The sequence below is a fragment of the Micrasema longulum genome, unplaced genomic scaffold (assembly GCF_059751315.1).
Source record: "Micrasema longulum isolate JH-2025_06_02 unplaced genomic scaffold, ASM5975131v1 h1tg000546l, whole genome shotgun sequence".
Classification (NCBI taxonomy): Eukaryota; Metazoa; Arthropoda; class Insecta; order Trichoptera; family Brachycentridae; genus Micrasema; species Micrasema longulum.
The window spans coordinates 204,919-231,384 of NW_028277742.1; the positions used below are offsets into that span (position 1 = coordinate 204,919).

Consider the following 26,466-nt stretch of genomic DNA (forward strand, 5'->3'; position numbering starts at 1 on the left):
TCACTTTCTTAGAGGTTAAGTGCTTATTTTATAAAATGATATTTGTATAGAAGATATCTTCAAATTTAGTACTATATAATTAACAAGACCGACAGAAAAAGGCATTCTTGGCATAACTAGATGTTTTACTTATTGATGTCTTATACAAGACGTTTAAGGATAACAGTAATATTTATTACAAAATGTACAATACAGCAAACTTCAAGACTATAATAATATGCACTAGTTATGTAAAGTTTCTAAAATATAAATCTTTGTTTGATCAACAATCAGACTAATAGTAATACTGAAATATTTAAATAATAAAAACTATTTTTAGTATGTTAATAAAAAAACATCACACAAAAAAATATTTACATCATAATGTTAGATTTCGAATATGAACATAACTATGAAAGTTAATATTAATGAATTTTACAAAAATCTAAAATGGCGTGAATTTATTCACCAAATGATTTATTTTACAAGACAGCATAATAAACTGTGTGTAGTTTCTATACCTTTTGACTCGAGAAATTTAAAACTAAGTGCAGAATTAACATAGAAAAAATCCGAATTTCACAGAATACAATGTGCATTTTATGCAGAAAAAGTATGATGAAAACAATAAACTCATTTAGTCATTGGATCATCATTCAACCAAGTTGTGGTAGTGTTGTGGGCACAGATCAAAGGTCCCAGGTTCAAATCCCACTACCTTACAGCCTGAGTTATTTAAAAATTTTAGGAAACAGTCTGAAAATTGAATTATTTAGGTAAATAATAAAAACTCAAATATTGATTTTAAAAACAAATATTACAAATAGCGCCCTTTTTCGTTTAATATATTTTTAAAATTCAGAACATATTAAGTTATGAGAACATTATTTTCGCTAGAGCTTGCTTTAAAATCAATATTATAAAGAATGGTTTTGTCATTATTTTAGAAACTAAATATTTGCGTTCTAATGATGTACTCAAATATGTTCAATTGTTGGCCATTTTTTACTGTCTCAATCAACTGATAGAAAATGGCAATCAATCAATGAACAAATCTTGGACCTCTGATCCAGAGTCCAAGGTACTACCACAGTACAATGAGTTGGTTGTAAAAAAAAAAAAACAGTATTATTTTTCATTGCAATTAACATAGGATTTTAATGTGTAAATTGAAAAAATAATTAGATTCACAATAATCTATGTTGCATAACCAAGATTTTTATGCATAAATTTTTTTTTTTTAACACTTATACTTCTTTACGATTCTTAACCTCTTCCGTATTATAGTTGCATGTATTCAGCCTTACAAAATCGTGTTAAAAAGTTATGGTGCATGGTTGGCATGCATTTATTTTTTGTAACTATAAAAAAATTAGGCCAAAATTGTGACATCTAACGACACCTGTGGGTGGAATATAATAGATATTTTTAATTGTTGCGACAGTTTAAACAGTATTTTTAAATATCACATGACCACGGCACCAATTTCAACGAGATTGACAAAAGTTTGTCTGCGATTGTGAGAACTTATTCCTTATTTAATTAAATCATTCATTATCCATTCATCAATTGCAATTTTTCAACTACAAAATGGTTATTTGATTTTTTTTATTTATTTGTGAAACGGGTAATTTTAAATTAGATTTGTCATTACTTTAGGACTAGAATTTGATTGCAGTTTTGGTGCTTTAAGTCATAGATACCAATAAATATCACCTGTATGTAAATTCATTTATAAAAAATGATTTTTTTTCTTTAAAAAATCTAAATCTTTAATGCACAGCTTTTCTATTAAGAGGTTCTCTACGGAAGAGGTATATTACTTTTTAAGAAAAGCGTTACAGATAAAGGTATTTAGTTTTTATGTCTCTTAAATTATTTGTTCAAATTTGTAACATTATTTAACATGTAAAAATGCAATATTTACTACATTTCCTATTCAGACTCTAGTTTTTCTTTAAGAATTCTGAATTTTTCTAAATCCGTTTCCTCTTCAATCAGCGATGAGGCAATTTTAGGTCCAGGTGTGGATTGCGAAGGCTCTCCTTGGTTTGTATCTGTACTGGAAGTTGGTTCAGGATTTTCATTTTCCAGATCAGGCGGGTTGTTGGATTCTTCAGATTCAGCTTCCACAGGCACGGGAAACAGTTGATGCAATGTAATGATGGCGAATATGGCGGGGAGACAATAGTTCAAACGGAATAACGCCATGGGTGTTACCATTATAATTATGACCGATGTAATGTATAACAATATGCTGATGCCGTGGTAGTATTTTCTAAAATATAAAAAAAAAAAAAAATATTTATTAGATTAACACCATTGTAAGCCATTTGTGTCCGTAAAAAAAAATAACAACACATTTTCAATGATGCATTCAGACTGATGATATTATTTAATTGGAAATAAGTCTTACATATTTGGTTTAGGCGCATCAATTTGCCATAAAACAGCTGCACTCGTGCACATTATCAAGCCCGGAATGTAGGATGGATCCGGCTCCAACATTTTGTTGTACCTAGAAAAAAAAGTTGATATCTTTTCCTCCTGTAACATTCTTATTTTTAATGACGGGAAACTTCAGCCCTACGGAAAATTTGATACAAAAAATGTTTTCTAACAAGCAATAAAATTAGAACAAATTGTATGGCAAAGTTTCTTGAAAATGTATGAAAAAAAAATGAACTACTTTGAACGACGTCCCTAGTTCATATGAATCAACCAATGAAAAGAAATTTGTGAAAGATTTCCGGTTTACGGTAATTGAGCGGATCAATCGCCAAAACTGACCGTGAAGAAGCGAAAGAGAACTTGAGACGTCACGTAATTTCAAAAATATAAAACTTTAAGAAATCATAGTGCTGATAATACAATACATAAAAAAAAAATTTTGGCTTAGTTCTATAGTCTATTAACAAGTAAAAAAAAAAAAAAAAACCACCAAACATCCTCATTGTACGGTGAAGATTCTCAAAAATGAAGTTCTTATTAGTCAACCAATCAATGATAGCGTTGACATATGTTGTGATAGATTTCCGGTTTCCTGGAAGTCATATTTTTCAAGGTTCAGCTATATTTTAATAGCTACGGGGCTCTACTTTTAAGTTTCAGGAAAACTCACCAATGAGAACTAGTGATGTTAAGGGCGGAGTAATTTCAAAATTACAAAACTTAGCAATGAGAAAAAGATGCACAATTTTTTTTTTGGATAAGTGGCTATTATCAAATAAAAAAAAATACAAAAACTACTAAACTTCTTCATTCTATTTTCTTTGCAATCAAGCATATATTTTAAGTTCTTTATTATTGAAATAAACATACTTATAGTTGTGAGCCCATGTAAGCAGTGCCGGTACATTCAGAAGAGTGACAAGACACCACAGGAAGAACATGGCGAAATGAAAATGGAGAGGAGTTAGAGAGAATTCTTCTTTGGATTCTTCTCCTCTTTTACTTTGTGGTTGTACCTCGACGGATTCCTGGGACTGATCTTCAACATTATCTTGTACAGCCTCTCCGGCATCATCTTTTTTCACCAAATCAGACTTCAAATCAATATCAGATTTCACAACAGAATGGTTATCCGAATCTCCAGACTGGATTTGACTATCCTTGATGTTTGATACATCTTTCTCTTTTGTTTCATCAACCGGGGAATTGTCATTGTCTTTATGAGTTGTAGCTTTGACTGATTGTTTTAGTTCCCCGCTTTTGATACTTTTATTTAAGTTATCAGCTTCGTTGACATTCTCTGAATTGGGTTTCTCAAATTTCTGTTTATCTTCGTTAGTTTCTTGTTTTTTGCTGGATTTTTTTCTCAGTTTTTTTGCAACTTTTGTTATGGTTTTATACACTAAATCTTCTAAATAATCTTCATACATTTTTGTCAGCTGAAATTACAATATAGTAATCATTAATTTTATTGCCTATTTCAAGTGTATGATGTACATAAGTTTATATATGTAGTCATATTTTGCTTGAAAAAAAATTGTAATACAAAACTCTAGAATTGTAAGCTATGTAATTATCGAAATAGAATACCAATATATTTTAAGCACAAAAACTAATCAAGATAAAAAGATATTTATTATGTTTTAAATTGAGTCAAGTTAAGATACCATGTTAGTGTTTTAAACTTTAGTCGGTTCAGAAACTTTAATTCCTACTCCATCAGAATTTTATTTGTATTTTCTTTTTTACAAATTAATACTACTGTCTGGAAAAGGTCGATACAATTTGAGCATGTAGATATGCTATAAAAATATTGGTCAAAAATATAATTGTGTCAAGGTGCAACTAGTTAGCCAAGGACGTAGTGATAAAGATTCAAATATAATTTTTTTTTAGAGTGAAAAGTAAACTATTATTATTATTAAGATTGATTTATTAGTATCATAAACTTCAGTGAAAGCACTCCCTCCAAAAACCCGAAAACTGTTTTAAAGATCGCGATAAACCGCGATTTAAATTTAATTTAACTCCATTGCCTCTTTCACTGTGAGTTTGGCAAATTATTTAAGAGGGCTTATGTTGAAAATTGTCATTTTTCTATATTGCAATTACACAAATGGTAGCAAAAAAACTGTGTTTGCTTGTATTGAATTCAGTGCAAAAATATATTTCCTCTATGGAACTTTTTACAAATTTAAAAACAATTATTTAGATTACTATCATCATTATTTAAAAATATTACTTAACCCTACGTCATTTATACAAGTCACCAAAATATTAATTACATAATCATTCAATTAACACCGTTTCAATAAATTATTAATCATTCTACATTATGTGGTATTATAGACTAGTTACGTTGCCTTCGCTATGAACTTACAAGGAAGAAGTAGAAGGCAGCACCTGCTGTGAGGGCCACAGCCCCACAGGAGCCTGTAGCCAGCGCCACCAAGAGGGCCCCGCCAGCCCCCGGGGCCTTGCGGAGTCCACCAGCAGCCCACTCCCAAACTCGGGCACCTCCCCCACTCTTGCCGACAGCTAACAATCTAAATAAACAATATTTATTTAGTAGTAATTTACACAATATTCCTAGTGTTGGGGTCTACATTCATAACGCAAGGAAGAAGTGAGTTGTGAAGCTGCTTGGTCAAATTTCGATAAAAAATGGAGCGTCGATATTCATGAAAAAATATACATAGGATTTCCACAAGTTTACTAATGTTCATTGTATCAGAGGATTATATTAACTTTGGCAAATTAAGTGTAATAGAATTGTTCATGTTTCTGCTTTAGAGTGTTTTCTCATTCAAAGCATCTTTATAATTATTATGTTTTAGTTTTAGCTGATTTGACTTTACCAAAGAAAAACTTTTTAATCACTTGACATTACGTCTAATTATTTTTAAAAAGTGTTGGATTTAATAAAATACATACGCTTTCATGGATTCACTATTAATTGAAAATTATCAAATTATATTTAGAATTGAGTTATTTATGAAAACACATAACCACACAGTTCATTCTTTAATGAAAGTAAATTATAATTTTTTTTTTTTTTAATTTCGTTAGTTTGTGTAAATACATAATTTATTTTATAACTGATGAGAAAAATGGTTTGTTAAAATGTCGAAAACCGTATTTAATGACACAATGCGTTCAATATTTAGTAAAAAGTTATTTTTATTTCTTTCTAGTAAAGTAATTCATAGGTTTGCGGAAGAGTGACAACATTATAATACAGTTTTCGTGACATTCATTACATTATTTCAGTCAGCTTCAGTATTACAACTTTGGGTCACTGTTTGCATACATAGTTGATAGTTTCGGTAATGCATTATTTATCCATTACATCAACATCTGTACTACCAATAATTGTCTATTTTAAAAGCAGACATACATTCTCCGCCTGATGCTCTTTATATGCCATCATCTACACATATATATTTAATAAATAAAAAATTTAAAGCCCTTTATTTAACTTGTGCTCTTCAAGATAAAGATTTTATTTCAACTAACCTGAGCAAAATCTTATGCGCCAGCTGACCGGAGAAGATGAGGAGTGCCCAGCAGCCAGCTCCCAGGATGTGCAGTGCCCCAAGGGCCACAATATGCAGAAATATGGGGAGAATGACAAAGGGCTGGGATGCTGTGACCCCCACCTTCAGCACCGGTGACAGATTACTCAGGAATGGGATAGTGCTGAAACCAACCAAACAAGATGGTTTTGAGCAACATACAAGCAACACTGTGCAGATGAAGCCTCGGAGATCAGATTCAATTTTTATTTTTACAGTATTATTGACCTTGCTTATAATTCAAGCGTATATTTTGTTTTCGGGCTATCTATATCTGAGTTGTTTTGGGAAAGGAAGGGAATTTGGACTGTGGACCTTTATAGGACTTTTAATTTGCTTAACGAAGAGAAAACCACAGAAAACTCATTCAAGAGAAGCTGGATTATTGATAGACATCAATAGGATCACAGCATTTTTTATTCTGTTATCATTTATTATATTTCACCATGTAAAATTTACAAAGCAATTATTGAACCACACGTTAACTACTGTAGTAGCATTTTATTTTTATCAAACAAAGAAAACATAGATAAACTAACTGTATTACAAAATAAAGCCTTTAGAATCATTTTGAAAAAAACCAGATATACGAGGGTAAAGTCGATGGTAAATGAAATGAAATTATTAACATATAAACAAAGAATATTTTACAATACAATGATATTTGTTCATAAAATTATAAACTCTAATAAAAAAACAGAATTTTGGAAAAAAATGATCGGAACCAGCATGAACACGATCACAATACTAGAGAAAAGAACAAAATTAGACTTCCATTTAGGAAAAAGGCAAAGTCACAAAATTCAATTTTATTTAAAGCAATTAAAAAGTATTACGAAATGGAAAAAAATATTTATGAAGAAAAAAACATATCAAAATTTAAAATAATGGTCAAGACATATGTGATAAACAATTTATAAATTAAATATATTTGCAATGTTATTATTAGAACACACATAACAATATGTATGATCACGCGCCCTTGAGGTATTTTGTTACGAAAATGGCGCTATATAAGTTATCCATAATAATAATAATGTGTGCCCTACTTTAAGATTTAAATAAAATAAAATACTACATTTTGTAATAAGCCACTGTGACTTAGATCCTCACCAAAATAAAATACTACATTTTGTAATAAGCCACTGTGACTTAGATCCTCACCAAAATTTCTGCATCATGCCTTCAGGTTATGTCTTTTGAAGCTGAAAAGGGGGCAATGCATCAACAAGTGTTTTTCGTCATCACATGGACAGTTGTTAATTGCACAAAGTTTGAAACGGTGCAGGTAGTGCAAAAATCCTGGTAATGATCAGTTTAATATCTATCCTCAGGATTGTATTAGAATGCATTTAGCCTTCCCCACCCTCCCTTTATTCCGCATACTTTGACACTTTTTTATGAGTAATGTCTGAATAAAATAATTTCCACGTATATTATAATACTAATAAATGCAAAGTAAAAACATTTCACTAAAAAATATATGTTTGCAATATCATAAAAAAAATAGATATTCAAATACACCGAAAAATAAAAAGTAAATTTATCACTAAGCTTATTAATATTTATCATCATCATCATTCTCTTTCCGCACCCAATGGTCCATACGGCACTGCATTGGTAAACCAATCGCAGCGTATCTTGATCATTTTTGTTACATGAAGGTAAGATGATCAGTCTCACACATCAGGTGTCAGTCCAGAGAACTATGAAATATGTAAGTGTAAAAGCACCTTTTTAAATAAATATTTCACGTCAACCATGTCGGGAATCGAATTCGAGACCTCTCGCATGGTAGGCAATCGCGCTGACCTTTACACTACGAGGCCGACAAAATTTAATCAAGGTTTTAATTACATGGATGCGGTACAGTAAATAAACTGTAGGTAGGGTTGTCAACCCTCGTAATTTCAGGATGCTCTTGGAAAAATCCTATTACTTTATTAATATCCTGACTCGGAATCTAATCGATAACCATTTTGTTTTAAATTTCGCATAGTAAATAGACATTGATCGCGAAGCTATAATCGGCTCAACGAAGCTTACATAAAATCAGAATACAGGTGTGCACTATACATATATAGTTAGATCATTTATACAGCGCCATTTTTGTGACAATCACCTCAAGGGTTAATTTGAATACCAGCCATTGTTCAGAGTTTTATAATTTTATTGAGGTCAAAACAAAGCAAAGCAAAAACATAAATATTACTTACATAAAAGGCACGGTGCCCAATCTGGCCGCTAAAATAATGTAGTATGGTTTGACGTGCTCGCTACAGAGTGCCGAGTGAAAGGATCCTCCCCCGCTGTGACCTTCTTGAGTCCTCTGCTTCATGGTGATTGCCGAGTGGCGGAGTACCAGCAGAAGTATAGCTGCCAGGTACGAGGGGAGGGAAGTCGTATAGTAGCGAGAGAGTTGCCCCAAGGCATCATATGGAGAGGCAGCGATACTAAAAACAAAAAAAAAACTTGTTTTGTTTGGGTACTCTAGTGATGAAAAAGTAAAGATTAAGATTTGAAAAATAAATAAAATAGATGTATTACAGTAAATAAAACTAATGTTTCATATCGGGAGTCAAATCTAAGACTCCAAGCATGGTAGGAGAATGCATCAACCAGTCTCGAGGTGGACTCATCTTTTTATTTTTTTATGTTTTTTTACCTGGTAGCCATCGGGTGGAAAACACATGTCCAGGGTTCTGGTTTGATTTCACACCCGGACATAAATTCTTTTCATTGAAATGTATGGCTTTTAAAAAATACCTGACACGGTACGAGCAGTGGGGATCCAGAATCAATTCAATACTTGGGAACTGTGAACTATTCTTGCGGTTTGGATTTCCCTTCAGTAACCTCAGCCTCATCGGCGATCTTTGAGCAGTTCTGAAATTATATTTATGTGCATACATACATTATATTAACCCTGGATCATTTTAATACAGATTCTAGTGGAACGAGCAATTAAAAAATACAAAACAATAAAATGGTAAAGAAAATAAATAACTTACGTAAAAAAACTATACACTTCATGTCCTTCTGCCCACGGAACAGATAACTTTGCACTCGCGTGATCTGCTTCACAATGATTCCCCGTGGGTTCCACATAGAGAGAGTAAGCCTGATACAACATGTCGAACCCCGGAAGGGTAATGTTATACCTCAGTGCATTAGGAAGAGTCTCTGTTATGATAGTACGTCTCGTGGGATCATACATGCCCGGTAAGTTAGCTTCAACTGTGCGTGAATCTTTACGATGAATGTCAACATTCACGCGAACCTGGTCATTAAAAGAAATTATTGTAAGTTAAAATATGATTAAGACGTTTTTATATTACTGTTTTTTATCCACATTAATAATGCATGGACAGTGTACTGGCTACCAGTGGAGAGCCGTGATTTATTTTATAGGTAATCTATTAAAAATGTTCATTAATTTGTACTACATATAAGTACTTACATAACATGTAAGTAATGTAATTATAAATTACTACTTTTTCTGTGGTTCTGTGAAAATCAACTCAAACAACAATTATTACTAACCACGCGATATACGTAGCTTTATTCTACACTATTTTAATAGAATTCTAAACTCATGGAAAAGTTTATTATCACATACCACAATGACATTTGGCAAATATTTTCATTATGATCTGTCATTGACAGTACTGTCAAGACTTGAGCACTGGTTGATTTCTTTTAAAATGAATAATGCCTAAAACGGCCACTGCGAACGCCACCTGTCCTATGTGATACAAAATATGTCAACGGTATCCCATCAAAGAAAAATAGTCTTTCGGAAAAAATGATCGAAATACTAGTTTCCAAATAGAGAATCTTCTAAAAATCTTTGTAATCTGCAAGTTTGTTTTAGTACTAAAAAAGCCGACTTGGGTTAAAGATGAAAAATACAGTGTACTTTTTTGTATGGAAGAATAAGCTGAGGTAATCGGCTAGTTTTATCGTTCAGTGAGAATGGACTGGGTGCTGGCGCTGGGCGCACTTCATAGATATTTTTTTGTAGAAAGATATAAACGGTGATTGAAACGGTGATAAATAACAATTACTTTATATATTTTCCCATAAACATGGTTACTATAAATTATTATAATTTAAAGTCAAATATAATGGTAAGCTGTGCATAATCGCTTACTTTGACGATTCGCCCCTGCTGGCTACATACAGAAACAATAAATTTATCTTCCATCACACACTTGCAAAATTATAATTTAACATTATGGATAACATAAACAAAAGTGAAAACATGAAATGTGAGAGATGCGTTGTTGTTCCAGAATCGAAAACAAAGATGTTACAATTGCATTACAATTTTTTTTAAAACTCAATAACTTTAGATAGTGCTTTTGTTTAACACTCTCGCCCCGAATTATAACAAAGGCTTCTTGTCTTGCTCATTTGAATAATTGAAGGTACAATTTTCATTTGCGGTTACTCTAGTTATCTGTATCCAAGAAGATTATATCTATATTATGACTATATTAGGAGATACCCTACTCTGATACTCTTACCCCGGGTAACGGGGCAGGAGGAACAGTTGTGGAGATTTTTAGATTATTATTAATAAGACAATGTTTTCGTTGTTTTTGGTGCAAAAAGTAACTTTATATAAAATAATAATAAATGTACTTTCATTGTTTAGTAAATAAAAAAAAAGAGAAACTCTGGACACAGAGAGCATTTAATTTGAATTTAGAAAAAAGCCTGACATTTTTACGCCACCTGATCATAATTTTTATGATCAGTTTTTATTGAATTCCAAAAAGAAGCCGACAAAATTGTAAGATAATTACGAGAATTTATAATTTATTTTTCAGTATATATGCCTACATATGTGTTAGTAATGAAAGAAAGATAATGAAATATACTTTTGCCATCAAAAGACACGGTTTCATAAATTCAAATTATGTAAAAATGTACACATGTATAAAATAACAAGCATGGTAGACAAATGCACTAACCACTACACCATAAGGCGGACTAATCTAAATATGAAAGCATCGATCAAGTAGTTGATCAAATTCATCTAGGGTTCTGGTTCGATTTCTCACACAGAACTGTATATTTATCCGCCCAAATTTGGAAAAAAAATTACCTTTTTATGTGTTGGAGAGATTCTTAGAATTATATGTGTCCATTGTGGATAAGATAAACGAAAAGCTTTCAAATCCAAGGAAGCCATTCGTCTCTTCCCTTCCCTAGAAGCCACCCAATAGCCGTGACCCGATAAGTGACGCCCATTTAGGCTAAAAATTATTTTAAGTTACTTATTTGAATTAATTTTATTCGGGAAAGCCAATAGACATAAGTTATTTTATAAATAATACATACGGTTTCTCATTATTATCATATTTAATGATGTCAAACACAAACAAAAGTACATAGTACCCTTCAACAAACCATAAATAAAGAAGTATCGTCCTGAAAAATTATTAATATGTCATGGGTACATACAAATCATCAGTGAGATTATTATAATAAGACATTTAGGAAAAACTCTAGATGAGATGAATAAAGTTTCTAGAAACAATAATTATAAAGTGCAACAAAAAGGAGGAAGCAAAAAAGTTCAATTTTGGTGGTCATTTTCAACAAGTTGGAAATAACTTACTATTAGAAAATGGGAATCAGGTTAGGGTAGAGTGGAACTCAAATCTCGATCCGTGAGTCCGGGACACTAGCCACGGGACCACAACCCAGTTATAGGCTTAGAAAAAGAGTGTTAAGATGTAAACGACAATAAATTGAAAAAAAGTAAAACTGTGATATTAAAAGCAATTTATAATGAATATGATAAAGAAGATTTCCTGGAAGACATTTTACTGCACAATTCTGAAATCAATATATAAGAAAATTAAAAAAAAAAAGTTTAATGAGTTTATGCACGCAAGCATGTTGCGGGAGTGGAGCCGAAAATAAGAAGAGCAGTGATATGGAAAAATAAGGTGAATATTGGATTTGAAAATTTATCATGGTTGAGGATGCATGACGATGCGTATTCCAGTTGTAATCGCACCAAACAATGCTGCTAAAATTTGTTGTGTTACGGATAACGAAGTCCAGCATCTGCATGGTCTTACTAGCAATATTGTCATTCTATGAAACTAGCTAAAATATGTGGAGTGACTTAATTTTCCTGGCATGCATTTGCTTATGCCTCAAAAGGGCTTCAATTACTTCATTACAAAATACAAAACAGCAAAAATATATAAAATACTGGATACCGCATAGATTAGATAAATAATAATTAATAAAATACACTTACCAAACCCTAAACTGTCCATGTACATATTTAGCTGTGCAGCCGAAAATCCAGTCTTTATCTTCCACATCCACAACTTCCAAAGACACTTCTTCATCATCTGGCATGTCGACAAGGCGTACCATATAATAATGTGGTCTAAAATATCACAAAGACACCACATGAGTCAGAAAAGGAGGTAATGTGGATGGAAATGGTATCTACTATGCGCTTAAAATGCATTAATTTAATAATATGTCATTGATTGTTGACACATTTCTTGTTTAGCTAAATGTTTTGGTACTTTATTTTTGTTAAATAAATAGTTTTGTTGGTAAAAAGAGGCTCAATATCAGTATTGGCAAAAAAAAAAACTTATGTTGACTAGTCAACCCCGATCTTGGCTGAATGAAAAAATATTTTTTTACACATTTGATGGTTGAAAAGGCTTCAGAAAATCCCAAACAAAAGTTTTTTTTGGTTTTAATCAAAGTTTATTATGAATTGTGATAATGCAGTTAAGAATAAAAAATATGGTAAAGCGTCTTTTAGATCATGAGAAAAAATGAGATCATATGTATCTTATGGGATACATTGCCAAGAAAAAGGCTTAAAAAACGTATTTCTTTCATAGTACTGACATTTATTCAGCTAGGTTAACAACACTTTTAGGAAATATTTATTAACGGATATACCACAAATTTCAAATGAAAAGATATGGAAAAGTTTGTTACAAAACAGATATTAGATATTTTCAAATTGAGTCTTTTTGTCCCCAAGATTATATGTATATTTTTTAAATTATAGTGATCTACGTACACTAAGACACCTTTATGATGAGTAAATGAGTAGCTCCTTCTACTATCTTCATGCCAAACACCATCCGGTATAAAGTCTGCTAAATTATTATAGTACGATGCATTCTTGCTGTGACCAACCTATTTGAAAGATTAAACAAAAAATATCAGAGACACTTCTAATTTTAATTTCTCGCTGTTGATTTTATGATATTTTGTTAGGATGGAAACATGCAACACAAAAAAATATATATAACAGAAACTTGTATATATATTTTTTTAAATCATGATGGAAACATGCAAAAAAGTTTCACTTTGAGTGACTAACATAAATTATAATTGTCCTAAGATCTTGTATTAAATCAAATTCAATAATTTTCAAAATATTTTGCATAATTTATGATGAATTCCATTTATTATAGAGATAAAAATACTATTTTATACTGTAACCAACAAGTAGGTATCATAAATGAATTTTAAAAGAGGTTGATCAGTACACAAATATTTGAAGTCAATTTTTAAATGTTAAATATTATAAGTTTTACAAAATTCAAATAAAATTTTATTGCAAAGCATCTAACGGATGATCTATCCCTAGAAAGGTGATACATGAATTGAACGTAGTTATGCAGAAAGCAGCCAGCCATAGAAAAATGAAACTGAGATAATAGCACTTTTGTGAAAAGGGTGAATAATCTAATCTACACATCAGTTGGAATGTTTTTTACTTTGACAAATGATAAATAATGCATGCATTCGTTTTTTTATGATATAAAAAAAGAATCCAATTATGTATATGACAAGATTTAATGATTTTTAGAGTCTGGCTGACCTCACAACCTAAGATGTGCATTTTGCAGAACACAGCCAGCCCTAGCAAAACTCTGATGTGTGTTATCACGTCATGTATTGATTATATTATTTTATCAATGTTTGATTATGTCCAAATGCTTGCAGACTGGCTGGATTTCCTCCCTAGGGAGTTGTTCATATTTAAATTTATTTCAACAGAGAGGGAAAAAGCTTTCGAGAAGGGAATATGGAAGTCTAGGCATTTACAGGGCTTATGACCTGTCATTGGCTGGTTTAAGTGGCCACTTTAGGGTGGATGGAAATGTGGATGTTCAAACATGGGCAGAATGGTGAATGTTACACAGTGTGTAAAGTGGCCACTTAAACCAGCCAATGACAGGTCATAAGCCCTGTAAATGCCTAGACTTCCATATTCCCTTCTCGAAAGCTTTTTCCCTCTCTGTTGAAATAAATTTAAATATTATTTTATGTTTATATTAGGGTACTCAATTGTAAAGAATTTTTTAATTGCGTAACTTTAATTACGTTTTAAAGGAATTTCGGAGGGTTTTTTAAGTCTGGCTGACTACACAACCTAAAATATACATTTCGCAGAAAACATCCAGATCCAATATAGAACGAAACCTCATATAAACTCAGAACGCATGAGGTGACATTCATTTTCATGACATTTTGACATCCAGGATTTTTCTGACCGTGATTATTTCAGTTTTTTGTATAAAAGCGGCCTGGCTGTTTTAAGCAGAACATAGAATTGACCTTTCTGAACTTGATAACACCAATATTTCATTTTTTCAATATTGCAGATTAGCTGCTTTCTGCATAACTACATTCAATTGGCCTTTGTTATTAATTTCAATGTTGAATACGTTTTACCTTCAAAAAATGCTTTCCCATATTAACAATGTGAGATGTTTCATCAGTCAGTTGTTTGGTAGATGGATTGACAATTTCGAAAAGAAATCTATTTAATACCAAGACAAGTTGTTTGCACCAAACAATGCAAAGGTGATCTGTCGAAAGCCAAACTCCAGGTATGGATGTTGTCTGAAAATAAAAAATAAATTGAGAAAATGCTTGATAATATATTATAAAATGATTCTTTAAAAATGCAGTAGTTTTTCTTTCAACGATATACAAATGTTTAATGGCATACCCAAAACACGCTATGCTTTTACGGGATTTTTTGTTGTTAAACAAAATATGGTATGCGTCCATTTTTAGAATTGAGATATTGTTTTACTATATAACTATAAGCAAACTTTCACATGATCCTACTGCCATACGATTTTTTTGCATAAAATATATAGAAATTTCTTTCGTTACTTTAAAAATAAAGATGTTACCAAGCACGATAAATCAATGACCAAATTGTGCTAATAAACAATTCACTTGATAGAACAATTAATAATAATTAATAATCAAATTTTAAAAACTCTATATCGTGGGTATACCGGCAAAAAACTTTAACTCTCCAATCTCTGTTTTGAGAATTCAAGCATTTAAGTTTTGTTCCAATTTTACTCTTTTATATCTTATTTAAATATAGTAAGATGTTAAGTGCTCATTTAAGAACATGTTTTTAATTTTTCCGTTTGATAATTTTACATTAAGTTATTTAAAGCCTGAATAAAATACCCGGTATACGACTTAACCCTAAATTTATTTTTAAAACTACAGATATATGAACTTTCATATGACTTAGTGTATTTTGCCAGTTTGTAGTGTTAAAAACTTTTCAAAACTGCATCATTAAGTCAAATCCGCATATTTTCATGTTACTTAAAAAATACTTTCATTATTCTTTTACTTGAAAAGTTTGTATTGTAATTACCAATGTATTAATATCGCTGTGAGATGAAGAAGTAAGATAAGATGGAACCAGCAAATCTCTGACTCCTCCGCCAATCGTAATGAAGACTTTGCTGCTCCATGTCTTGGAGCTTGGAACAATTTTAGTGACGTTGATTGTTTTCATTGTCCACTTTTGGTCTATTTGTTGGTAGAATCTGTCAAAATCATAATCCAAATTCAACACTGGCATTTCATGAGGAGACGCTAATGTTAGAATTAAATTCACTATTGGTCGGTTTTCAGGAAAGACGAGTAATGCCCGGGCTATAACTCCTCCCTGCAAAAACAAATACATTATATTTCACAAACTAATATCTGACAATGCATGTTGCGGGGTAATTACTACAACTAGGTAATTTCAAAATTTGAAATTTTGAGTTAACCACTAAAAACAATTCTGTGTATCCTCCTCCGTGAATGCTACACAAATCATCAGAATATTACTAAATGTTATTAAATATTTGTATATAACCACTTCGTGACTTTTCTATGTCTACCGGTTTCGAGACGTACCCATCTCTTCGTCAGGACACCAATAAAAGCAAGATGCAAACCAACATGCAAACCCACTATACACCTTCACCATGGTTGTTGCAAAAAAATAAAAGGAAAAAAAAATTTGGTTTAGTTTGATAGTCTTAACAAATAATAAAACATTTTAAAACCACTGAACTTCCTAAGTTTGTCCATTATGAAACATACATATTTAATTCTCAAAAGATAAATGCTTGACAAAAATAAGAAATAGACATATCAGTGTATGTTTCAGACATTTAAAATTTTTTCTATAGTTTAATGAATGCTTAAGAATAAAGAAGCATGATTTTTATAAAATATCACTAAGCGTTATCAACAACGCTATGTTTAAAGCGACTAAGGGAGCTAATATTTAGAGTGTCTAATTTTATTTATTTATTTATTTATTTATTTATTTATTTATTTACGGACAAAGTCCATTATAAACATTACAATTAAAAGAAATTTTTACAAAGGAATAAAAAAATATAAGGAACAGAAATAAGCAGCAAAGACAGATGATAGATTTTTTAGATTAAGTAAAAAGCATAGGCTAACTATACAGATTCTTTAGCTGATTTGTAAAGAAAGACATCCTTACACCATAATAATCAAGATCTCGATGATCGTTCACCCGCCTGATCATTCTGGGCAAAGGCGACTGTGCACCATAATTGGTCCTGTAGTGACCGAGGAAAAGCATTTCATTATTTCTTAGTCTACGGGTGGGAACGTTAAAAAGAATCTTTTGCAAAATTTCAGGGGCATCAATGAGACAGTTCATAATTTTATACATGCAGATTATATCTGCAATGCATCTGCGTTTATGAAAACCATTTTCTTTTTAGTTGAAAAAACAGCAGTTACAATTTTTATAAACAATGTACACATAGAAAGCATACAAAAATGAATATTTTATTATGTCTGTAACTAAATTTGCATAATTCATATTTTATTATTTACATTTGATTGATTTTTATGTTATTTTTTCTTTGGGTTGATAGCAAAGGAATAGTCCTTATAGTTCTTTTGCTATTATTTATTTTACTGGATTGTTATTATATTGTATCACGTGTTATTATAATTTAATTTATTATACTATGCATTTTTTCTTAATATTAATCAATATGACTTAACACGCGCAAAGTCTGAAAAGCCATAAGTGCATGAATTTGTAAATAAATGTCATCTTAAATGAATAAATATATAAAATTAAACAAAAAAATGCAATAGAGAAATGCTGCAAGGGAGATAAGGGAAACTTATGCCCGTATTCACAGACAAAACTAAAGCTGAGGAAAGTATATCTGTCATCATCTTCGAGTTGTTCTCTGCATGTGCGAATGCACATTCATCAACTTGAGTTTTGTGTCTAAATATGAGCATTATTCACAAAATACACATGTTTTTGGTTCTCTTCATATTTATAGAACTGTATGTTTTTAATTAATATATGACAATAGAGACTTTTTATGTTTTTTTTGGATGATATTGTTAAATATGCATTAGTTCTGTCTGTTTTACATTAAAAAGTAGAGTAACTTACCATAGAATGACCGATAACTATAACAGAGGTTGGCTTTGGACCAACAAACCTCAAATTTGACTGGTACAAGTCTAAAATTCTTTTCAAACAATTAGAAGTAAACTCAGTTTGACGATCTAGAATCCCTCCAAACAATGCAGATTTTTCATCATTAAAGTCAACTGAAAACCAAGAAATTCATGATTATATAAAAAAATTAAGATACGTACATTTTTTTAAGGCATAACCCACTAAGCCTCTTCTTTAGAGGCTTGTCAGCAGGTGGGAAATAGTATATGAAAGGAAGTTATGAGAAATACACCACAACACCTAGACCAATATCGAGAAAAAATCTTTCAATATTTTTTTTGTTGCAACTTGCGGGAATCAAACTCGCGGAGCCAGTTTCACAGTCAGCTGCCTAACCAACTGCGCCATGGCCACTGTCAAACAGTAAAATTATTAAAAATATATATTCCCCGTAGCCAAAGAATTTATGCTTTATATTGTTTGCGGCGATCTTTGTTATGATAATTTTTAGTCATGTTTTGAAACAGAGAAGAATCGATATAATTTTTGTATTATAATGATACCTATCCGCTCCAAAGCAAACATGACAGAGTAAATTAGAATTTTAAGACGTGGGTTTTGGAAGGTAACCGAAATGCATAAAAATGAGCACCCAGCCGCAACACAAGGTATCTGAAATGCACAAATGTGTGCACACCGTAATCAATGTGTTAAGTTAATTCATAATACCTTAAGAACCAATATAAACATTGAATAACATTACATTTAATATCAAAATTTATCAAGAACATAATGTAAGATGGTTTATTGATTTTGAATATTTTAAGGTTCCTGTTATTCTGTTTCTTCCAGTAGCTCATTATACAATTTTAAACCCTTGTACAGTGCATTAGAATATTTGATGGCCTATCTTTATGTGTGCTTATCGGTAAGTCAACTAAATATACCAATTTTGTTTGTGGCAAACGCACATAAGAATATTTTATTTGAAAACTTTCTGTCATGCACACATAAACCATTTGAATGGACTGTAAATTAAGTTTATATATTATTAAACATAATTTTTATATAGTGTTTTACTTTTCTGAATATCTTTAGGTAATATACTCATAAAAAATATTGCAAAATAAGAGAATAATAATTGTTAAAATTTTTGATAAGTCGCTTTTTAGCGGTTTGCCATCGGGTGCTTATTTTATTTAAAAAAAAACAGATAGAAGAATTAAAGATACGGTATTTACAAAATTTGCTTTGGAGGCTTTTTTTATTTACATGATCGAGCAAATTGCAAAAAAACAATTGTTTTACAATTAAATATTACAATAAATAATTGCGTGAATAATTGTTTAGATTTGTGACTAACGGTTGTCAATATTTTATTATTATTGTCTTATTTTATAGATTTTCGAAACATTAATAAATGATTATGATAAAATTATAAATAAACATCAAAGAAATTTCTTGGTTTAGTTTTACTTTTTATTATTTTGACCAACAAGTGCTTTCGCCTAAGTAGGTATCTTCAAGACTGGTGAATTTTATGTTTTCTGTCCCCTGTTAAAATACTTATTTGATCTTGTCTTCAAAATATGTTAAGAATAGTATAAAAGCTGTAAACGTTGTAAACAATTCACCAGTCTTGAAGATGCCTACTTAGGCGAAAGCGCTTGTTGGCCAAAATAATAAAAAGTAAAACTAAACCAAGAAGTTTCATTGATAAGTTTATTTATAATTTTATCATAATTATTGACTATGGAGTTTTATCGAGAAATATCAACAAAAAGATCAATATTACATTAACAAATGATTACCAAAATTATTTATTTTAATTCGTCCAAAGCGGGTGCATAGAACTTGCCGCTGCATACTGCATCTGAGGATATAAGTCTCCTTCGCAGTGCCCACATACAAGGAAAAATTGCTCATTGCCGAATGAGAAAAGCTACTCAAAGAAGCTCTCTGTAATCACATAGCCTTAGAATCTTTGAGCTGAAATAAGGTAATATAGAAGTAAATAATACGCACTTCATTGTGAAGCACAAGTGAATTTTTCACTGACTGGGATTAATTTAATTGGACATGATCAATTTGCCAAAATGATTACAAAACTTTTGTCTTGCCTTGAAATTCTTTTTATATATCAGACGAGAAGTACAACAGGACAACGGATAGTAGCGAGAAGCTCCGTAAGACTAAACCGTAGGGTGTAACTATACAACTCAAATACGGATACACCAAAAATTAAAACCACTTAGACCACCTAAAGCATCTACCTAAACATTTATATTATTTCAAAAATGATTTCCATCGCTGTTGTGATACATATCAATAGTTATTAACTGCTACCTCAACCACCCGTTTCAATACATTAAAACTGAAACAACCGATTTATTGTGCAAAAAGAAATCTACATACCAACAGTATACTATTAAATAACTGAAAAAATGGTACCTGTGAAATAGTCAAAATGGAAACCGTATTTTGATGAGGAAATTGCTTTCCGCAAAGCAACTGAAGCGAGAGATCTCACTTGTTTATAACTTCCAACATTTCCTGGGATAAATAATACTGGTACACCGCTAAATCTAAAATAAATAGGAGCTTAAATGTAGTGTTAGTAATAAAAGAGCTAATTAATAAATATAATGATTCTATTTCATTTTCTACCTCATTTTTCTTGCCCTTTCCGTAAACCTCCCTTCACTGTATGCATATAGGCCATATTGGGGGTTCAATTCATTATCCGGAACTCTTATTTTCTAAAATAATTTTAAAGCGTTAATTCTTAAGAACTTTAAATATTAATATCATAAATATTTTTTTTTTTTTTAAATATCTTTTTAGTGTCATTAAATAAAAATATTAATGATTGTTTCAATTAATTTATAATGTAAGGATGTCTTACAACAAATTGTGGATATTCAAACATATACGTCATTTCGCATTCGTTTTCTGTGTCAATCAACAAATTGTTTAGAATTCCCACTAAAAACAGTGAAAATACTACGACGGAAAAAACTTGATATACACTAAATATTGCCATTTTTCTTCTCTTATTTTAAACGTGAATCATACAATATTTTTACACAACTATCATACTTAGTTTAGATATGACATTAGTGCAATATTATAATATATTATCATTTTCTTTTATTGTTATCTAAAAAGAGGTAAAATCTGACAGTTCATAAATATTCGATTATTTAGTCTATGGAGACCAGAAGAAAATTTAACATAGAAGAAATAAATTAATTTAGGTACCTACGTTTATGGCACACGAAAGGAATTTGATTGTGACGCTGCCGGTTGTTTCGTTATAAATTTGAGCATCGATATTAACTAATATACTGAATCTGAGGATAATATGAATTTGGATAAATAAAGTGTAGGTAATCGAACTGTGAACGAATTTTCTTGACATTGTTTTATAATTCTTCTTCTTCTTCGTTTTTTCATGGCCTTTTCACATCTCAACTTGGGTGTTCTGGCCAGTGTCGAGTAGTTTTGTTTTGTTTTTTTTTACATATATACACATGTGTTAGTAATATAATATGTAAAAGTTAGTATGTTAGTATTTAATATAATATATACATATAATAATAAAACATATTTACAGCTTTACACCATTTACAACTAGATATTTACATAGGATTTTAAATACACGTTTATTGGGTGGGGACAGGAGAGTTAGAATATGAATAGGGAATGGGATATTAATATCAGAGAGGTCGGATAGGAAATCAGGATAACAATCATTTATGGGGCATCCAAAAAAAATATGGTTTAAATCTTCCTCATCTAGCTGACATTCGCAAATGGCAGAGTCCCGGACATGGATTCTGAACAGGTGAGAACCATTGCAGCAGTGCCCAATGCGCATTCTGCATATGGAGGATGTCTCAAACTTGTTCAGAATCACTTTGGAAAACCAAGGCTTTTCTGTAACATTTGGTTTCAGTTGGAAAAGATGTTTACCCTTGGCTTGGGAAGAGGCTACCCAATATTCTTGCCATGTGCGAAGTTGCTTCTCCTTCGTCATAACAAGGAGATCACCTAGTGGTAGTAAATTACTATAGGCAGGATCCCCGGAGTGGACCGCCTCCTTTGCTAACGCGTCCACTTTTTCGTTACCGGGAATACCACAATGGCTAGGGATCCAGGACATAACAATACTCTTATTGGATGCCTCTGATATAGAAAGAAGAAATCGAGTTTCCACGCAGAGCTCATCCTCGGGATAAAAGGATGGAGGGGATTTGATTTTTTGTAAGGCACTCAAGGAATCCGACAGGATTAGGAACTTGCTATATTGTGAGCTTAAGGCGTATTTGACAGCTTCTCGGATTGCGATACATTCTGCGGTAAATACAGATGCATTCTTGTGCAATTTGTACAATCTTTGAAAGTTGTTGTCTTCACAATATATAGCCGCACCCGTATGGGTTGCCGAATCTGACCGAGATCCATCAGTGTAGATAATTTTCCAACCTATCCATCTTGACGACCGAATACGGTTGAATGTACACCGGGGCTGTAGGTGGCTTTCGACTCCGAATGTGAGTTCAATACTTGGGGCATAAATAGAAGTTTTAAATGGGAAACGATAAAGGGGAAGAAGGTCTTTAGGGTAAATGTTAGATTCGAAAGATTTGTAAAAATGAAAACTGTTGACTAGTAAAGGGGGTGGTTTATGAAACCAAAAAGATGAGGATGTCACGCAGTCAGAGAGAAATTGTACCTTTTTGAGGAGCAGGTTGTTTTTTTGGATAGAGCATTTTAGAAGAAATCTATCCGCCAAGTATTGTCTTCTCATACCAAGTGGGGGATCACAAGCTTCTACTTGTAAAGCGTTAATTGGAGATGACTTCATGGCTCCGACGACTAGTCTCAGACTTTGGGATTGGATCCGGTCAAGTCTTTGGAGATTCTTTTTTGAACAAGGTTCTAAAAGGAACGAGGCATAATCTAGATGGCTCCGGATATACGCAGTATAAAAAAGTCTCTGTATAAAAGGGTGGCTCCCCCACCATACTCGCGAGACTGCTCTTAACGTATTCAATCCGGCTTGACACTTGTTTACTATATGATTTATGTATGAGTTCCATGTAAGATGAGTGTCCAGAATTACTCCCAGGAACTTAATCTGGGACGTAAAAGGTACTATCTCATCTCCGTGTTGAATTTTTATGGTTGGGATTTTTCGCTGTCTACAAAAGGTTATGGCATTACTTTTACCAGTCGATAGATCCAAGCCATGTTCCACTAACCAATTCCTGATGTTTCTCATACCTAAATTTAGAGTATTTTCTAGATTATTTGGGTCCTTCCCATATGTATACATGAAGAAGTCGTCCGCGTATTGAAGCAAACTTGTCTCTGAGGGAACAATTCCGCTTATGTCATGCGTATAGATATTGAAGAGAATCGGGCTCAGGACAGAACCCTGAGGTAGTCCCTTGCTCAACTCTCTCTCCACCACAGCATGACCGCGAACACTGATTTCTACCTTTCTGGAGAGAATCAAATTTGCTATAAAGGAAGTGAGTTTTCGCGGGATTCCAATTCGTAGCATTTTAGCTTCTAGAATATGGATAATAACATTGTCATATGCACCACTTATGTCCAGACAGACACCTATAAGAAATTCTTTCTTAGTAAGAGCGGCTCTGATATCAGATGTCAGAACCGACACGCTTTCAATAGTGCTCTTTCTTTTCCTGAATCCAAATTGAGACTCGGGGAGAGTTTTCGAGCTCTCCACGAACCAGTCCAAGCGTTGTCTCACCATATGTTCCGCCACTTTCAACAGTGTGGAGGAGAGGGCTATGGGGCGGTAGGAAGACCCAAAGTTTGGGTTTTTGTTGGGTTTAAGGATAGGGATAATGGATTGGGTTTTCCATGAAGGGGGGATGTTTCCTGATTCAAAGATCATGTTGATCAATGATAGGATGTAGGAGAGGGTAGGATCACTGTTATGTTGGATAAAACTATACAGTATACCGTCAATCCCTGGAGCTGAGTCTGTGAGCCGGGTCAGAATAGTCTTCAGTTCATCTAAACTGAAGCTATGATCTAACCAGCTTCTATTTGTAAACTGGTACCAATAGGGAGACTCATTCCAGTTATTTGCGGTCTGCGGGGCTAATTTGTTGGCGAACTCCTCAACCCACCCTAGGGTCTCAGGACGTCTCACTGGTGGAGTGAAAGAACCTCTAAATCGACGTATCATGCTCCAAACAGTAGATATAGGCACGTCTCGTGATAAAGAGCAACAGAAGTTTTTCCATCCTTGTCGTTTCTTGTCTCTTAAGAGGCGTTTTGTTTTAGCTTCAACCTGTTTAAAACTCAACAGGTTTTCTAGGCTCATGTTTAAGGAGTAAACTTTAGCTTGCTTTTTCCTTTTCAAAACTGCCTCCGCACATTCGCTATCCCACCATGGGGCAGGGGGGGGTTTACTTCTATTGCCTTTCTCCTTTACAGGGACATGTTTGTCTGCTGCTTCGACGATGCATGATGACAATGCTTCATAGCACTTCACTACATTCTCTTTCGTCGGGGTGGGCAGCTCGTTCACTTTAAGTTCAATGTCGTCAGAGAAGTATCTCCATTTAACTCTTTCTGTAATGTATCTCGGTCTTCGTCTTCCCCCAGGGGATAGGCCACTTTGGCAATATCTATGGCTGGATATGAGGCTGACTACTATAGGGTAATGATCACTACCAATAGTGTCATCCTTAATTGACCATTGCACAGATGGTGCCATTGCAGCGCTGGAGATGGTGAGATCCACTGCACTGGGTCGCTGATTTGGAAGCTGAAGGCGCGTTGCGGAGCCATCATTAAGGACACACATATTCAGATCATCCAAGAGATCAACAATATCTCTTCCCAACCTGTCGCATGTCGGAGCACCCCACAGGGCATGGTGAGCATTAAAGTCACCAAGGATAAGGAACGGAGGGGTCAATTTTTGGAACAAAGATAAAAGTATCGATTTTGAGGGTTTGTTGGTTGGGGAGATATACATGGAAAGGATGGTCAAGTCATTAACCTTTGCAGCTGTCACTTGGAAAGGACAGCCATCAGTCTTGACATTAATAGGGATAAAGGGAAGGGAGTTTTTGATGAGGAGGGCAGAGCCACCCTTCCCATCCTCACGATCATCTCGCAGACAGTGGAATCCCCGGAATCTAATAGTAGATCCCGGGACCATCCACGTCTCCGAAATGGCCGCAATTGAAATAGATTCTTCTTGCAATGTATGCAAGAGATCTTCTTTTTTATTAAAAATGCTATGGCTGTTCCACTGCAGAATCCTCATCTGAGGAGCCATGGTGGTGGTTAAGTAGGGAGGTTATATTTAGAAGTTGATGGGCGACGTTGGACGGTATTTGTGGATTGTTTTGAAGGATCGATACTAGAATACTCAATATGGTAGATATAATTGTATTGTTCGATGTTGGGACTGTGCTAGGAAAAGCATTCCCATTAGAACCAGATGGAAGTTGTCCATTCGGGAAATACAGAAGTGAAGGGTCATGATGAGGAACATTAGGTTTGGAAGGTAGTTTTTTTGACCTCGACTTCCTCTCTACTGATTTTTTGTAGGATATTGGCGCGGAGGGCGCGGGCATAACAACATTGACATTCGGTTTTGTCGTTTTAGAGACGATTTCTGCATAGGAAATCGTCGCTTTTCCGAACATTTTAGAAGCTTCAATATATGAAATGTTTCTATCAGCCATCGTGTGTTTTATGTTTTGTTGCCTTTTAAGCTCAGGGCACAGCTTGCTGGTGGCAGAGTGGTTACCAGAACAATTGAGGCATTTTATATCTTCTGCCGCCACCGTGCAGGATTCCCCATTGTGTGAGGAGCCACACTTGTAACAGCGCACAAGGGATCTACAGACAGTCTTTGTATGTCCGTACTTACAGCATTTAAAACACTGAATTGTCGGAAATACGTAGAGTTCTACGGAGAGGGACACATTGAAGATGGAAATGTGGGAAGGTAGAGATTTTGAGTCGAAGGTCAAAACCACCGTGTGGGAGGGTTTCCATTCGACTACGTCACCATTACTCGATCTGTAATTCAGTCGTCGAGCCTTGATTACTTTTCCGAATCCATGAGGTACCTCGGCATTCTCCACAATGTCCTGTTCAGACCAGTGCGAAGGGATGCCTTTGGTAACACCTTGTTTAGTTACTAGGAAAGTCGGAATGAAAACGTTATAATTATCTTTTTTAGCTATTTCTGATTTTACGAACGTATTGGCTTCGTTTGCCGTCTTAAACTCCACAGAAATACGGTTACGGCCGACGGACTTGATTCCGTTCCAGGCAGTCCGAATATTGTTTCTATGAAGAAATCGACCGAAGTCAATATCGTACAAGTTGGTTTGGGTGACGCCGTCTACTTGTACTTTTGTTACATGTACGATAAATGGAGCACGATCCATTCCATTGTACATGCGGGATTGGACTTTGGTAGGTGTGGTAATAGGCGATAAAGTGTTTGTGACCTCTGGAGTACCTGGGTTTGTAGAAGCTGAGGGTCGGGGGCTAGGTGTTTTGTGTGGGAGGGGGCGGTCTGACTCAGAACTCGATTTCCTCTCCGAATTTATAAGTTTGAGTTTTTTTGATTTAGGCCTTATTGTAACAAATTCG

The 26,466-nt window shown here is 33.3% G+C and overlaps 1 protein-coding gene across 1 annotated transcript; it reads right to left on the reverse strand.

Annotated features, from left to right (window-relative positions):
* Positions 1-1,313: 1,313 nt before the first annotated feature.
* Positions 1,314-21,011, reverse strand: PGAP1 (GPI inositol-deacylase). The gene is made up of 17 exons (XM_088227854.1): positions 20,705-21,011; positions 20,467-20,558; positions 20,251-20,384; positions 17,791-17,951; positions 15,709-16,005; positions 14,751-14,921; positions 13,084-13,202; positions 12,289-12,423; positions 11,119-11,269; positions 9,017-9,285; positions 8,772-8,891; positions 8,222-8,458; positions 5,947-6,129; positions 4,811-4,976; positions 3,301-3,869; positions 2,396-2,497; positions 1,314-2,257 (listed from the first exon to the last, which is right to left on the reverse strand). Exons 1-17 carry the CDS (start codon positions 20,840-20,842, stop codon positions 1,915-1,917), a joined length of 3,387 nt encoding a protein of 1,128 aa, XP_088083980.1. The 5' UTR covers positions 20,843-21,011; the 3' UTR covers positions 1,314-1,914.
* Between the last annotated feature and the right edge of the window lie 5,455 nt (positions 21,012-26,466).